The 16,861-nt window shown below is 32.8% G+C and overlaps 2 protein-coding genes across 2 annotated transcripts in view; one reads left to right on the forward strand and one right to left on the reverse strand.

Annotated features, from left to right (window-relative positions):
• Nucleotides 1-6: 6 nt before the first annotated feature.
• Nucleotides 7-13,024, reverse strand: LOC106877647 (low density lipoprotein receptor adapter protein 1-B). The gene is made up of 7 exons (XM_014926594.2): nt 12,737-13,024; nt 4,440-4,597; nt 3,644-3,871; nt 3,176-3,286; nt 1,964-2,104; nt 976-1,022; nt 7-285 (listed from the first exon to the last, which is right to left on the reverse strand). The coding sequence occupies exons 1-7, from the start codon at nt 12,801-12,803 to the stop codon at nt 126-128; spliced, it is 912 nt and encodes a 303-aa protein (XP_014782080.1). The 5' UTR covers nt 12,804-13,024; the 3' UTR covers nt 7-125.
• LOC106881265 (HIV Tat-specific factor 1 homolog) overlaps nt 5,592-16,861 on the forward strand; it is an 84,811-nt gene continuing 73,541 nt past the window's right edge. Inside the window, exon 1 of the mRNA XM_052970269.1 lies at nt 5,592-6,207. The gene's annotated coding sequence lies outside the window, so the exon portion shown is untranslated. The remainder of the gene's footprint in view (nt 6,208-16,861) is intronic.

A 16,861-nucleotide genomic window follows, 5' to 3' on the forward strand; every position in this document is an offset into this window, starting at 1 on the left:
AACATAAGTTCAGTTAATTAAAGAAGTCTTTTGGTTTGTATATGTGACATATATATATATATATATATTTATATATATGCACTCACAATTATAATTTGTTTTCAGTCTTAAAATTAAATTCAACTTCATAATAACAATAAATCCTCCACAGTTTTGGGGCAAACATAGTCTTCAAAACAACGGTTATTATTTTTTAGGTAGTGTCCAACATCAGTTTCAATATCAGCTTTAATAAAGTCTGTAGTAAAAGGAGTTGGCCTTAACCTACTTCGGTATTCTGCAAGCCTGCAATTAAAAAAAAAAAAACAACAAAAAGATTAATTTAATATTCGGCAAATATATAGGTACAGAGAACAATTAAAATATTAAGTTATCCAGTAAATTTTAGACATGTTCTTATTTAGATGAAAATGAAAATGTGTTTGTTTAAAAGTTTACTTGTCCTAGATACATACCACGAAGATTAAATCTTCTAATGATGCCCTTACAATTTATGTAGGGGATATGACTATATTTAGCATACTAAAAATATTTGAATATTTATAATATAAAGAAAGGGAGAAGTTGATTTAACCAATTTCAATATTTAAACATAAAAAGCAGAAGTTGATGCAGCTAGGATGTAAAACTCAAGACAGGAAGGGAGATAACTAAATGTAGAGAACCTATTAAATAGAATAAACAAGTTTAGCCTACGAGGGATTAAGTGAGAGAACATAAATGTTGAATCACACAAGACGCTGCCAGTTACATTCCACAGTAGTACAGCATCAGATTGAAAATTTTGAAATGTCTCAAAAGTTTCAATATCTTTGTAGTTTCAGGAAACCTTAAACCCTTCATACATATGAAAGCTATCTTTCACTATATATCCATGTGTGTGTGTGTGTGTGCTTCTTAACATGTAAACATTAAACTCTAAATGTTAATTATTTAAATTTATGAGGCAAAGAGAAGAATCAGAGAAAAACTTACCTTGAGAAACAGTCGTCTAGATTATCCTCTTCTTCATCAAAATCTTGCTACAAAAATAAAATTGTACAATGAAAGCAATTTGAGAAATACACAACAAAGGCATTTTTCTTCACACAATAAAACATTAAATCTTATAAAAAAAATTATATTTTGCTAACATTTTTTTGCTTGGAAAGTTTTATATCGAACTGGTACAACTTAAAAACAATCCTTTTCAAATTTTTTATCCATCTCTAGAAGAATGAACAGGTTTGCAAATTCAAAGAGTTGCATAAATATTTTGGTGGAAGTAAAATACTTTATAGTTTCATATCCTATCAATGGGTTTCTGAATTAAGCAGTTATTTGTTTTTAACAAGAAAAGTAAAAGCATCACATGAAGGACCATGAGACCAGAAACAATTATTTTAATGCAAGCTCAAGCTATTTTGAAATGTTAAATGGTTGTTTCCAATATAAGTTCACCCACTTTGAGAACGGGGGTCTCAGAAACTGAGCATACCAGTAAGGTGTTTCAGGTCTGCTCATGCTAAGTTAAAAACCACTTGTGAATGGTTAGCTTGTAAAAGGTTAGGCTGAATGTATATACTCAACAGTTTGGGTTCTTAAGTTGAAACGAAAGCGTTACACAAAGAATTCACTAAGTAAATATGAAACTCTGTAATATCATCATCATTTAACGTCCACGGTTTGACAGAACTGGTAAGCTACACCAGGTTCCAAACTGATTTGGCATGGTTTATAACAATTTGTTATGATATATAAATATTATAACTACATATATAAATCAGGGTTGTGGAGTCGAAACAAAAAACTTTGACTCCTCTTTATGTAATCAAGTGATTATGGTCTACACATCTCATAAAGCATATGCATATGCTTGTACTTTGAGTAGGCCCCTAGGTTATAACTAGTTTATTATATTAAAGAATGAAGACTACCACTAAGACATATATAGTTTTGTTATAAAATATAAATCTGTTCTTACCAGGTTAATACAGGGTGAATTAGAGGGTGGGGATAAGTTCATAGGCGTGGAAGCATCACTACTTGTAACAGAATCAGAGAGTTTACGTCGGTAAGAAGGCATCAAGTCATCCTCAGGAATTTCTATAAGGTCACTAGCATACTGCCAAAAAAAAAAGTATATTATAAATATCAAAACTATAAACTTGTTGAATAACATTCCATGTAAAAAACCTCCCAGTTCTTCACAATCCAAAAACTAATTAAAAATCTGTACCATTTGCTATTTTCTGATGGTAATATACATCCATATATATATTCTAATATACATCCATATATATATATTCTAAAGTAGTGAGTTGGCAGATTGTTAGCATGCTGGGAAAAATGCTTGGCAATATTTCAATTGTCCTTATGTTCTGAGTTCAAATTCTGCCACAGTCAACTTTGCCTTTCATCAATAAAATGAGTACCAGTTAAACACTGGGGTTGATGTAATTGACTTCACCCTCCTCTGAAATTACTAGCTTTCTGCCAAAATTTGAAATCAATATAAATATTAACATTCTAAAAGAACTGAAAGGGTTTCAATATCTAAACTACAATATGACTAATAGCCTAGCTATGGATATTTATTTACATGTCATGATTTGATAGTAGAAGGCACTTCAAGAGTGGTCAGACTGAAGAAAACTTCAGAAGAAGCCGGAGAAAAAAAACCCATAATGTTCAAACTGATAATGTATTGCAGATCTATTTAGATATCACCCTCCCCCCACCAATATATGTAAAAATAAGACAATGATTATTACACATGTAAAGTTGGCACAAAGAATTCTGTAGTGTTCCAGGGTTTATAAAAATTAAATCATTCCAGTTGGCAGAAAAAATACTATGAGTCTACACAATGCTAAGTTGAGCTGCAAACAAATACTACTTCAATATGCCTCAAAAGTGACTGATCCCTTTTTAAAAAGAACTAGAAATCATTAGCTTTGGTATCTATTTCATCTCAGCCCATATAAATTATCAAGGTACGATACTAGAATGTGCCAGGTGAGAGAGAGTTAAGCAGTACAACAACTGCTGAGCCAACAATACATTGGCGTTCATTAATATTAAATTAAGTATACTTTAACTTATTCTAATATTATTCTCAAAACTACTCATAGATTGAATAATCTAAGGAATCCCACCAAAAACATCCATTATTAGAAATGATTATAAAACTTACAATTCTATTGTCTTCTTTTTCTGCTTTCCGTCGTTCTTCTTGTTCTTCTTCTAATTCAAGATATTCCGCAATACTAAATGATTGTGATACCGTTAACGTTACATCATGAGCCTGAAACAAGAGTTAATTACATGACTTTAGTATGTTACATGTTTAATCTATTTCAAAGAGAGCAACAAAATTAAAGGGAGATGATTCTCCCACGAATTCGTATTAGATAAGTTATTTTCACTACAATATGGAGTTAACATATTTTTTAGAAACTATTTTTCATCGTTTGGTTTATCAGTAAAAACAGATTAAACTATCAAATCACAAATGCAAATTAAAAAAAAGATATTTATTTTAAGGAAAACAATTAAACAGGATTAGACTAGTGTTCGTATTTTACAGTCAAGTTATACCAGATTTAAAACACAACTATTAAGTTAGAATAAAAACACAGTTAGTATCATTTTGTATACTTACAATTTTCCTTTTCGGGCAGACGTAGACATAACATTCCATAGTTTCATTGATTGTATTGCGAGCAATAAATGCAAACACTCTTTCGTGATGTCTGTCAGCTGTACAGAAAGATATCCTGTATATACAAACATCCAACAACATTTCTTTGGTAACCATATCATACATTTTAATGCCTTGTGAAGATACATTCAAGGCCACTTTTCTCCATTTCTTGCCGGAATTTTTTTCCTGTGAAGAGAGAAAAAAAAAGTTTAGTGCAATAAATTATTTAATCATTATCAATCAGGAATAGAAATTTTGAAAAATTTTTCCTTCAAGAACAAAGCTTTTAAAACTTTCTCAACAACTTTCAATACTAAATCTTAATCCACCCAGAATTAGAAGTGCTGCTAATCTACTGCCCATATTTTAGAACAGGAAAAGTGGTTTTAAACCACAAATACATCATTACTTGAATACAACTATGAAATTCCCAGGTACATTCCAAACTACCATATTTTCATAAAGTGTGGTAAAAGTAGGTTAAAATAATAAATCGTTTTTCAAAACTGAAATGTCAATTTAAATTTTATAAAGAGCACTTGATTTTCTAAATCAGTAGACTCTAGTTAAAGGTTCTAATTTTATACATTTTTTTAAAGATTAAGGTATACTATATAGACAAATTGAAGAAATTCAAATGTAGACCATAATATGTTAAGTGAATTCTATAACTGGAATATATTTTATTTGAGAGGAATAAATTAACCCAGGCCAGGTAGATTTGTTAGAAAGTAACATGTATTATATTGCTTACCATGGCAATAACTCGTTGAATTGCTTTCGTACTGATTCCATCACCATAACTTTCTCCTTCAGAAATTTCTTCTACTAAAGTGGAGCCTAGATATTTTAGGTAGAATGTCAATCCATCATTCACAGTATCTAGATTTTCACCCCATTTATCATGTAATTCTGTAAGAGAAAATATAAATAGATTAACACTTTATACTAAGCTTCTTGGAAAACAATACATACATAGGATTTTTATTGGCAATGTTAGAATATTTTTCAGAACCTGCAAAATTTCTGAAATTCAAAACATTTTAGACAAGAAAAGCTACCAAAATAATAAGTCCATTCCAGTATATGAATTACTGATAAAGAAATATAATTTTTGAATTAAAGATTAAGAAACCCGTTTAAAATAAAATTCAAAAAAATTAAATGGAGAGAAGAAGGCTTAGTAAAATCTATTTTCTGCACTTACACTAAAGCTTAAAGAATTCAGGTCAATAAGAATTTGACAGTATTTACCAAGGGGTGCGGTTTTTGAACAATGCTACCTGCCTATTATTTCCTTACAAGAAGATTTCTCTAACAATTGGGTGCTCTTTCTCTCCTCTACTACAAAGTAGATCTATTTGTATATATTAATCTAGAGTAGCTTCAAGTGTCACAAAACCTCTAAAAGATTGTTTTATACCAATTCGTAAACAATTTTATCTTTTAAACAGAATTTTTTTAAAGCTATCACCATAATCGTCAACACCATTGTTGTTATTATTATTATTATTATTATTATTAAAGTAGCGAATTAAGGTGATAGCTTTATTGAGAAACGAAGGTGAAGTACGCCAGGGAATGAGAATCACGTGATGCAAATTACTCTTGAATGCCCTATATGTTAATTCCTTGAATTACCACTTAATGTTGATTAAGATTAACCAGTGTTACGATGTATTTATTGAGCAAGACTCTTGGCATTAATTACCTGAGGAGAAGTTAAAGTAATTAGTTGCATCGATATTAATAATAGTTGTGGGTTGAAGAGGAGACTAGTTTTAAGGTTTGAAGATCTTAAACTCCGATTCCAGTTTCAACATTCTATTGAGCTTTATACACAAAACGAAAATAACAGCTTAAGTATTCACGATAGTTTTAAAAATATAACAAGAATAACCATGAAGCTGATTTCACGTTTCAGAATAAGTTTTAAAACATTTTTAATGAAATAAAAACGTTCTTTTTGCGAGTCCACATCTTTTGACAGACTGGTGTGTCACGTGATGGGCGAGTGCTCTCCATTATTTAAACCTGACGTTGAGCTGTCGAGCAGTATTTCTTAATTCTAGTGTATGGATCTGTCATGACAGTTTATTCAGGGAATCAAATAAGGATTTCGATGCATGCCTCAAAACAATTAATATAATTCCTTTCACTAATTATCGTGCGTTTCACGTACGTTTGAAAAAAACTTTTTGCTGGTATACCTGACTTCGACAACTTACACAACTCCCGACTGAAAAATGCAGTTTCAAATCGGAGCAGTGTTATTTGAACGATGAAGAATTCGACAATGAATGGGGGTTTATTTCAGAATAATGATGACCTGTTTAGGATACATTATAAATATAGAAGACTCTGAACAGGATTTGTTTTAGCAGCTCCATACGAGAAATAGTGGGCCAGAGGACCAGAGAAAATGTTCAGCAAAACATAAGTGTTGCAACTATCGGGGAGGGAAAAAGCCATTTTTCTCAGGTGTGCAAATAACGTAATGAACAACCTGGAAGCCACATCAGGTAAGAAAACCCATCTTCAACATTAATTTCAACTTAGTTTTCCATCTTTATTAGAACAGTTTCGTGTACTCGTTAATATTTTAATTAACTATCAACCATAGCAAGCTTCTGTCGATAGTGGAAGTACTGACAACTTTACCAACGTTAATGTTGTAAGTGGAATGGTTTAGTTGGCGTCAACACAGCTTGGTTTCCCGAATTACAGGAATATGTGAAATTGACATTCGATATGCTGAAAAGTTGTTACAAAACAGCAGTCATTGTTAGTTTATATTCCAGTCTCAGCTCAGATGAGCAAAGTGGCTTCATGTCCAAACAGCTTCTTTAAAGTTCTCAAATTTACTTGTCTAAAGCTTCCACCTGTTACTTTCTTCAACTTCACTTGAAAGGCAAAGCCTATTGCTACGCTTACTTGATGGTATTGCTTGTAAATTCGTTAGATAAAAAGTAAAGTGATCTAAGAAGCATCATTGACAGACTAATAAAACAAATCACAAACGATAATCATTACGGTTTCCTTAATGCTTTTCCAGTGCCAATTATTGACGAGGTCATAACGAAATATATCAACTGCTTCAGTCGATTGAAGATCGTCCCAATCTGTTTTATGTATACAAGATTTCCATTTGGGCTTCTGAACACTGCGGCACGATTTCAGCTAATGATAAACCAAATATTCTCGCAGAAATAATCTTGTATAACCTACCTACTATTATTTAAACATTCTTATGTGCTCTAGCTCGGTGGAAGATCATGGCAGAAATTTGCAGGCATTTCTATCAATTTATCAAAGATTTGAATGTCACTTTCATTTAGAAAAGGGTGTTTTTAGCAAAATGGTTAATGCATGCAAGATCACCAAAAAAAAAAAAAAAAAAAAAAAAAAGCACCTAATCGTTATAAGCTGATTCTTCTTAAAGTTCCTACTTCCAAAAAGGAAGTTGAAAAAAGCATTGGGTTTCTTTACAATAAATGAGTAGCACTTCTAATAAATTTTATAACTTTACTCCTTTTGTTCTTTTTCATGATTTGATATACCTTTTAATTACTGTCTGTGGCACAGCGAAATGTTCTAAAAGATGGAATTGTGCAAAACATGACAATCTCTAACAATCTTAATTGTAAAGATGCTTTTTCAGGAACGCTTCACCTCATCTAATCTCTGCTCTCAAATACTACCAATGAGTGGACCTGCCGCTTGATAGTTTCTTAAATACTGCTCTCCAGTTGATGTGTGTCTCTCTCTACCTTTTTGGCTATTTTACCTATTTATGTGTATGAATGAAAACGAGCTTTTGGAACGCAATGACAAATTTGCCTGACATCTCCAACTGAAATAGTTGAAGTTGCGAAATCAGACCGAACAATTGTTGATTCATTTCGAAAGTTCCTTTAAAACCATCTGAAATACTTATAAAGCTGTAGCATTATTCGTTGAATAAAGTCTTTGGTATACAAATATTCAATCATTACATTTGACTATACTTACTTCCATTCATAAGGTAACTAATTTGGTATTTTTGGGGAGTAGAGATTTGATAAGCCTTTTCTTTACATATAAGCCAGTCAAATTTGATTTTCATGTTTACATATAGAATACTGTATTGCAAAATGTATTTTTGTTGCTTTGCGGCAAATATTAAAATCATAATTACTATTCACAGGAATTCGAATATCTCCAGGAGTATTACTATTTATTTTACAAGACATCTAATACCAGTATCTATCTATCTATCTATTTATATTTGTAATATATAACTTAGTTATTTTAAGCAACAGTACTAATTAGTAGTGGGTGTGGAGGTAAATACAAAATATCGTACAAATATTTTATCCTCACTCCCTAATTTTCGGGCCTAAACTGAAACGTAACTCAAGACATAAAAGGTATTTATAGAATAGGGCAGGGTTGAGTAAATTGAAGTAACTAGATTATCCAACATGATAATCAACCGAGCATGAAATTATCTAGAATCTGCTAGTGAGGCAGCCAAAAGAACTCGTGACAATATCAATGATACAGCAGTATTATTATTATCATATTGATTTCTGATATAGAGGTACAAACGTAGGATCTCTAAGTAAGGAAATACTGCTATTGTGTGGTGTTCACGCTTGTTGGAATCACGCGCACTTGGTATTTAAGTAGCAAAGGTATCAGCTACAACAGTGAAATAATTTTAGCGGGGTTCTTAACGTGGAGAACGTTCTTGAACCTATTATAAGCGCTTATCATTTCGGCAGCTATTATGCAATTAATATAGGTTTTGATTAAAATTTAATGAAGTTTTCTTTTTTAGTTAATTCATATTATTGTCAATGTAAATATGACTTCAAAATTAAATAACTTTGTTAATTAGGATAAATGAAATTTAATATCAATATATTATTTATTACAACATATCTGCCTTTGATGTTTTAAAATTAATATCATTTTAATATTAATTAGCATACGTGGTTAAACAGAAATCTAACCGCTTTCTAATTAACAATCAAGCGATCTTAATTGATTTCATACGTAACACACTAACAGCCGCAGTATACAACATTATTATTTAATATTTATCAAATGTAAGAAGCGTATTGATAAAAAAAAACCTTGTCATAACTATATTTATAACTATATCTTATAGCTTTATTCATTTAATGGAGGGGGCACCTTATGGAATTCTTCAACGTTATTAGATGCAGTTTGGGTACATCTGCACCAAACAGACACAAAGATAGTCCCGCTCTACAGAGCCAGCCACCGATTCTAAGATCCCACAATCATCACTGATATCAACAATAATAATAATTAAAAGACTGTTGGAGATTAAATGATGGATCATTCTCCTCGATTTACGCTAAAAATTTAGAATCCCGAATTTCTATACACTGACAAGTCGACAGATAAGTTATTAATGAGGGGAAAAAAACACGTAAGTTTTCAAGTATTGTTCGTAGTTATATGATAATGAAATAGTGGCGTGATGTTAGTAATTGACCAATGACAGGCGGAGAAAGCAACGCGCCAAGTCACCTGATCAACGATATTGAACACACACCTTAATAATGTCGTTGCTATGTAATGGATTAACTACTATTTGAAATGACCCGGTCAGCAATTATAAGACACCGGTTTGCTTTAATTAGGAAGAAATTGTTTTCGTTAATTAACTACATTTTGGTAGAAATTAAATCGACTTGAACATATAATAAAAAACAACAACGTTACAATAGAGCTACTACGGGTTCCCCAAGTCGCAAGAAATAACAGTCAAATCTCCCTAACAATGGACTACTATCCTAACCCTGTCAGCTTTTAAAGATAACCGGCTTGCTTTAATTATAAAAAAATGTTTTCATTGATTGAGTAGATTTTCGTAGCAAATAAATAAATAAAGTGAATTAACTATATATTTTTAAAAATTGCATTAGTAACGTATACAACATTACAAAAACGCTTCTACAGGATCGCTCGACTTGCTAGAAATAGCAGCCAAAATGCTTTGACATAAGTTTCCTTTAATAAAAGGAACACATTAGATGATGTAGTCCTAGGTACTGTGGTCCAAAACAATAAGAATGATCACGGTTTTATTACTTATGATACGGGGTCTACTTGATCAGGACTCACCTGTGGCTGAAAAACAATGACATTATAAATTAGAGGGAAAATCTATTACCAGAAATAAATGTATTCTTTAGGAATAAAGTAAGCATTTTTATCTCTTAAATCATTGTTTAGTCGGTAAACTAATGATCAAAAACATGCCAACCTTAATCATCAGGAAACTACATTGTCAAAAGTAGGGTGTGGTTTGAAGGAGATTTAGTTGTTATTTCTAGCATATCGAGTAACCACGTATTTAGTTTAACGTTAAGTTATTCAGCCCCAGGTCAGCAGTTAGTGAAGAGGACTACATAGATATCCTTCCCTTTTGCTCCAAGATACGATTTGAATGTAACTTGGCTGTTATTTCTGGCGGGTTCAACAGCCACATAAATGTTTCCTGTAAGGTTATGTGCAAGATGAAAAGATATTAGATGCTATGTTGGAAATCATTTTTATATCCTAAAAAAATTAAATTCAAAGCAAATAACCCCAAATATATACGTCCATAATTACGAAGAGGAATAAATTAACTCCAGCTTGGAATTGAAACCAGATGCAAAATTGGCACACCGAAAAACTACTACTTGCTTGTATATATATTTATTTTTATCAGTACCTTATAATTTGCAGTGACTTTTCACAACAAAAGCCAGCGCAGTGCCACTCCATCTCACTCCCACAGGTGGGCACTACTAATGAGATATTTTTGGCGTGGAAATACCTGAGATCTTACGTTACATGGCAGTTTTAAAGGCGTCTGCTTCCTTCTATAGTAATGTTTCTATTATGTCGAAGCTGAAAACAAAATAATGTAAATACCATTGTTTGGTAATTATATGTCAACAACTGCTAATTTCCTTTTGAACAGGATCTACTCCAAAGAATCATGACAAGCTAACATGAACACAAACGGAATCTAAACTTGCAAACCGATGGATGCAATCGAGCAATGCAAGTTCTCTGTTCTCAGGTCCCGGTGGTCACCTGAAGTCTTAATTGCTAAACAGAGGATAATTTGTTTACATTGAAAAAGTTTTGCAATGTCCATGCCTTTCCCAAGAGCATTAGCCATGTCAGTGAACTGTAAAATCTTTCAAAAATATCGCATTTAAATTATTATGATTTTATTGTTATATAAAATTTTGAACATAAATTATTTCACACTATATATGTAGTAGCAGTTTTTTGAAAATATAGTGTGCATGCATATTTATATATACATATATATATTTGTACATTTAAATTATTGTCTATAGTATATTTAACCGTTTTGCTGCACATTTGATTAACCTTACAAGAAACAGAACACTGACGAAATATATTTTCAGTTGTATTGACCATATTTCCTTAAATATATGTAAGTAAAGATTTAATTTAATATATATATAACTAACTACCGAAAGTTTGAATACAGAGTGACAAAACTTCAAAATAAGGGAGGAAGAATAAAAATTAAAAACTTGTTACAAGCACCGAGTTGTCGGCTTTCATGTCTATAAGTAATTAGTGAGAGAGAGGAAGACTGAAAAAGAAAGAGAATGAAGAGAGAAAAAGAGAGTGTGTGGGGGAGAGGAAGAGAGAGTATTTCAATGTCAGCCGATCACGCCACTTGGGTTCCCCTGCATAAGTAGCATCGGCTGATGTTGCGGCTGAAACGTTCTTCCTCATAGTCAGTGCCTCTCTTTCTCGAGTCAGACAGCATTCCAATTAAATAACTCAACCACACCTTGTTAAGTCGGTCGTAACGAAACTAAAAACGATTTACTATGAAAATTATTCGAGAGGGATACTTTACATTTTAATATCATATTAAATAGCTTAATTTTTTTAAGTAAATATCAGTAAAGGACAGTTGTCGGTGCTGAGCGATAGAATTTAACACTGGCTACAAGGTTGCGAGCAAATGCATTCGCCAGATGTATGCATATTTATTATAACATGTATATATATATATAATATGCATACACACACATATATTCATACATTATATGCATGTATACTTTGCAGAATTTTTTTATAAATTTCCATGTTTAAAACAGTAACTTAAACCAGAAAATGTCTTGTTTAGTGCTATGTCAGCTTTCGGGTAGATTCAAAATTAAAAGATGTTTTAGTGGTAAATATGAAGTCTTTAATTTCTACTAGATATTGTTTATCCTGTACGGGGTGGGCAGGAAGATTTAAAGCATGTAGGGTGTGATTTGAGGAAAATTTGGCTGCTTTTTCGAGTAGATCGGAGGTTGGAAAACCAGCATCAGCAGTTATGCACTCTCACAAAGAAATACATTACACACACACACACATATATATATATATATATATACATGGGAACTTCTACATATATCGCCCTTTCCACCCTCCCAGCCTCTTCAATGAGTCAATTTCGATGCTTACAAGTAGTTTTGTTTCCCCGAATTCATCAAATAACAAGCTAATGGCATTGGTTTCTGCTGAAGGGTTTCATAATGGAACGATTAAATTAAATATAAATTAGAAAGCAAACATAATTAGAAAAGATTGTTCTTAATTGCTGTCAAGAAAACCTGTTCTGATTCGTAGCTGGAACATCATACGACATCAGGCCACCGGTTAAGGCAGCGTAGGAGATAATGCGGCCGGCATCTCGACACTTTTAGATTAGCAATGTCAAAAGTTGTAGGTAGAGAATAATAATTACTTTAAAACTGCATCAAAGGAAATTAAAAAGATTAAATTAGTATAATTCGAGATCCGTCAAAATTATCAGTCCTAATTGTAAATGCAGAATTTTCCCGGGTGTAATTCTTGTTCGCTGGTCGAGTCTGCAACAGCATGTTTTAGAAGATAAACTGATAATGTATCTACATCTTTATCAATATAATACTGACAATACATGATCGATGCTTATTTAAAAATAAGAAAACATTAAAATATAGAGGAAAAACCACTTACTGTGATGTCTTTTAAAGGAACTGAAGACGGTAGGGCTTCGGCGTACGACTCTAAATAATACATCCATTCTTTGAGATGGTATTATAAGTAATGTTTAAAATGTTAAGAAGAGAAAAATAAATACTTTTTTACAGTGTGTGTGTTGTTCAGGGTTAAAGTAAGAGGGGAAACGTGCGATACCGTTCCCGAAGCGAAGTTGACCCTGTCTTGAGTGAAATGATTGCCGTCTCACTTGTCAACGTTTTACTACTTACTACAAAAGCCGCCGCTGCTCAATGCGTACGTCAATCATAGCGATCGCCTGATTCGAAAGTAGGCGGGGCTTAGAGGCTCACGCTAAAAGATGAATGGTCGACAGAAAACACACCATCTCGAAATTAGAGAAAATATTTTAATACATGTGCCCGTTTCTAACATAATCAGCACTAATAACAACACCGCCGTCACTGCATTTTATTTGTTTATTATTTTATATGTATGTATGTAGGTGTGTGTATGTATGTATGTATGTATATACACACACACACACACACATATATATATATATTTATATATATATAATTATATATAATTATATATATGTATATATTTATACATACATATTATGTGTGTGTTGTTACATACTTTAAACAAATCTGGTGACTCGCATTCTTTGAATATCATTTTATTCTGTTAATCGAAAATAATTGTGGTAGTTTGTGGAGTTTAGTTATCGCATGTTTATTTTTTGAGGATTATTTTATTTGGCAGAACAGACGTACACATAAAACATGTATACAAACATAAAGCGCATACATATGTATGTGTGTATTTGTGCGCGAAATATGTACATACATAAATTCACACATACATACGTCAATATTGGTTGAGAATTTGATAAATTCCAAAGAGGTAACATGATATTCCTCACCGCAAAATCATGTTACAAGTATTTTTACAATTAAGGTTTAGATAGAATATATTAGTATTATTTTAGTTGGCGTTGGAGCTGATACTTTTCGTGTTGTCCTTATTTAACCCCAGGTCAGCCAAGATTGAGCAGCTTATAAATAGGGCCCCTTTTTAACATCATTGTAGACCCCCGCCTGGCCGAAGTTATGCACTTGGCCCTTTAGTATTAACTTACTGACGACGGGCCTTAGCATTCATAGATTAACCATTGAGTCCCTAGAAACGGGGTACCTCAGAGTAACAACCCATTGCTTTCAGCGCCTGCCTATGATCAAAAGGTGTCCAATCGTGACCACATGTTGAGTAGTAAACTGTCCTTTGTGTTCTGTGCATGTAGAACATTTTGATGGAGTTTTAACTGCTATTTCTAGCAGATCGGATCACGTAGAGATTGTCTCGATGCTGCTTGTTGGTAGTGATGTGGGTGATGTGGGGGTAATATTTTAGGTGTTAAAAGGAAAGAGAGATTATTAAGCGCATTATCATTACTGTTAATGTGGTTTCCCATTATTTAATTTTATTTAATATTTCAAAACGATTAAAAAAAAATCATTAATATAGTGCTTATTAATTAAATTAAAACCCCGTCATTAAGGAAAAGAACAACTTATAATAAAACTTGACATTTATTTTGTTATTACTTTTCAGGTTGGCTTTTTCAATTACTTTGACATTTCCCTCTTCACGTTAAGACATAACTTATAGAAACACTATTCTGTCTGTAGTAGCTACTAGAAAAGAGGGAAAAAACAAATAAATAAACCCTTCTTTGCTATCAGCAGTGGAATTTTTACTCTATCTTTACAACACGTGGGCTGTGTTAACGTATTTACAAGTAAGGGAGGGAAAAATAAATAAAATAGTCATCACATCTTTTTTTTTTGTCATTTTTTTAAAACGTTTTATTGATGGAATTTCTTAACAAAAACTCTTTCATTTCTTTACAATGAAATTGTTTTAATATTACAAAATGTTTCATCCGCATTAATATTACAAACTAAGGAGTAGTTTGTTTCAATGTTATCATTTTGTTGTCAGATAGCCAAGGAATGCCAGTGAACATTGAAAGAAGAACAGCAAGATGATTTAGAAGTTCTTTAGCGTAGGTTATAAAAACGAAGAACTATTCTCTATAATCCCTTCACATATAAGAAACCTAACATCGTTATCTCATAACGCTTCCTCGGTATACAACTGTTGTTTGTTAAATCAATGGAATTCACACAAAGGTTCATAGAACCCAGACGAACCCAGAAACTTCCCAAACAACTTGATTCTAAATTCTTGCAACACTACCCCCCCCCCCGCTCCAGTGTCTCAGTTATCAAATCTGGGCGTTTCCTGATTACAGGGTTTTGGTTGAAATTTAGCTTAAATATTCACTGCCCTTGTTTTGTAATTCCATTCATATCTTGGCTATTTCATAGGAATATTGAATAGACTCAGGTACTTGACCGGTACCTTGAAAGATGAAAGACAAAGATGGACTCGACAAGATTTGAACTCAGGATATAAAGGAGCTCTAACTAAATACTGCAAGAAATTTTTGTCCAATTCTACCATATCCAGTCTTAATCAAAACTGAGATTGGCAAAGAAAATTTTAATTAGTCAAGACCTTACATGCATTTTGAAGAGAATGGTAACTTTTGGATCAAATCTCAAAGTTGATCAAGACAGACAGAGCTGACAACTCCAAATTTCAACCTCAAAAATCAGTTGGCAACATATTAATGTCAATTGACATATTAATGTCAATTGACATATTAATGTCAATTGACATATTAATGTCAATTGACATATTAATGTCAATTGACATATTAATGTCAATTGATAAAGAGAATTGTCATGCAGTGTGTGTGGGGGAGGATACAGAAAACTTTTGGCAAGCATGGTGACAACTTTGGACATGTTTCACTCTTATCAGACCAATGTGGCCCTAGTCCAATGTGTGAAATAAGATAAAAAGACAGGCACAAGACTAGAAATTTTTGCTGAGAGGAGTCAGTTAGATCAATGCCTGTACATGACTGGTATTTTATTCCATCGACCCTGGAGGATGAAAGCAAAACTGACTTTGGTAGGACTCGTAGCAGGACAAAACTTTACAGTAAGGAACGGTGGGGGCGGGGGGAGTTAGGATTTTGTTTTGAGTGTTGCCCAAAAGGACATGTTCTATTTATTCTAAGTTTGCTGTAGCAGACCAAATGCATATGAAATGGTAATGCTGTGGAACTACTGGAAATAAAATAACGTTATTATATTTGGTGTCAGCTCGGCTAGAAAGGGTGTTGTGCTGGCAACTAGAGCAACACCCCAGCATCCACCACTGGGAATATTGTCCTGAACTTTAATGATTCTACCAATCTACTACTCTCTAGAATAATAAAGGCAAGATGGACTGAACAAGACAAGACCAGAGAGGCGACATGGAGAAGAGGCATTGAAGAGGTCACAGATGTGTGACGAAAGAACTTTGACAAATAAACTAATAATGATAATAATCCTTTCTACTGAAGGCCCAAGGCCTGAAATTTTGGGGGAGGGGACTAGTTGATTACAGTAACTTCAGTATGCAACTGGTACTTAATTCATCGACCTCGAAAGGATGAACGATAAAGTCAACCTTGGAGGAATTTGAACTCTGAATATGGAGACAGACGAAATGCCTCTAAACATTTTTCCCTTTGTGCTAATAATTCTGCCGGCTCACTGCCTTAAACTAATAATAATGATAAAACTAAAGTGGGGATCAAATAAATAATGTGTTTATTTATTGGTGAAATGACCGTCCCCAAATATAAAATAATTATTGGTAAATTGTTATATTAAGGAATGACAACAGAAGATAACGAGCACTCAGAGAGCGCAAACCTCCTCCAAGGCAGTACCAACGTCCTCTCAACGATTAGCCAGGGATGATTTTTAAAATGAGAATATTTGAAATAAACTCGACTGCTCTCACAAACAAGAATACTAAAAATGAAACCAACCGCTCTCAGAAATTAAGTAAAAAAACAGGGAAAATAACCCAGAACCCTTGTCCAGTACCCGATTGCTCCCAGAATCTAATCAGTTTGTGCCAGTCATAAGGCCAAACATCCCTGAATGTTTCATCAGAATCCATCCAGTGGTTCTTGAGATATCTTGCCCATGAACAAACACGACAGTAAAC

The sequence above is a fragment of the Octopus bimaculoides genome, chromosome 8, assembly GCF_001194135.2.
Source record: "Octopus bimaculoides isolate UCB-OBI-ISO-001 chromosome 8, ASM119413v2, whole genome shotgun sequence".
Classification (NCBI taxonomy): domain Eukaryota; kingdom Metazoa; phylum Mollusca; class Cephalopoda; order Octopoda; family Octopodidae; genus Octopus; species Octopus bimaculoides.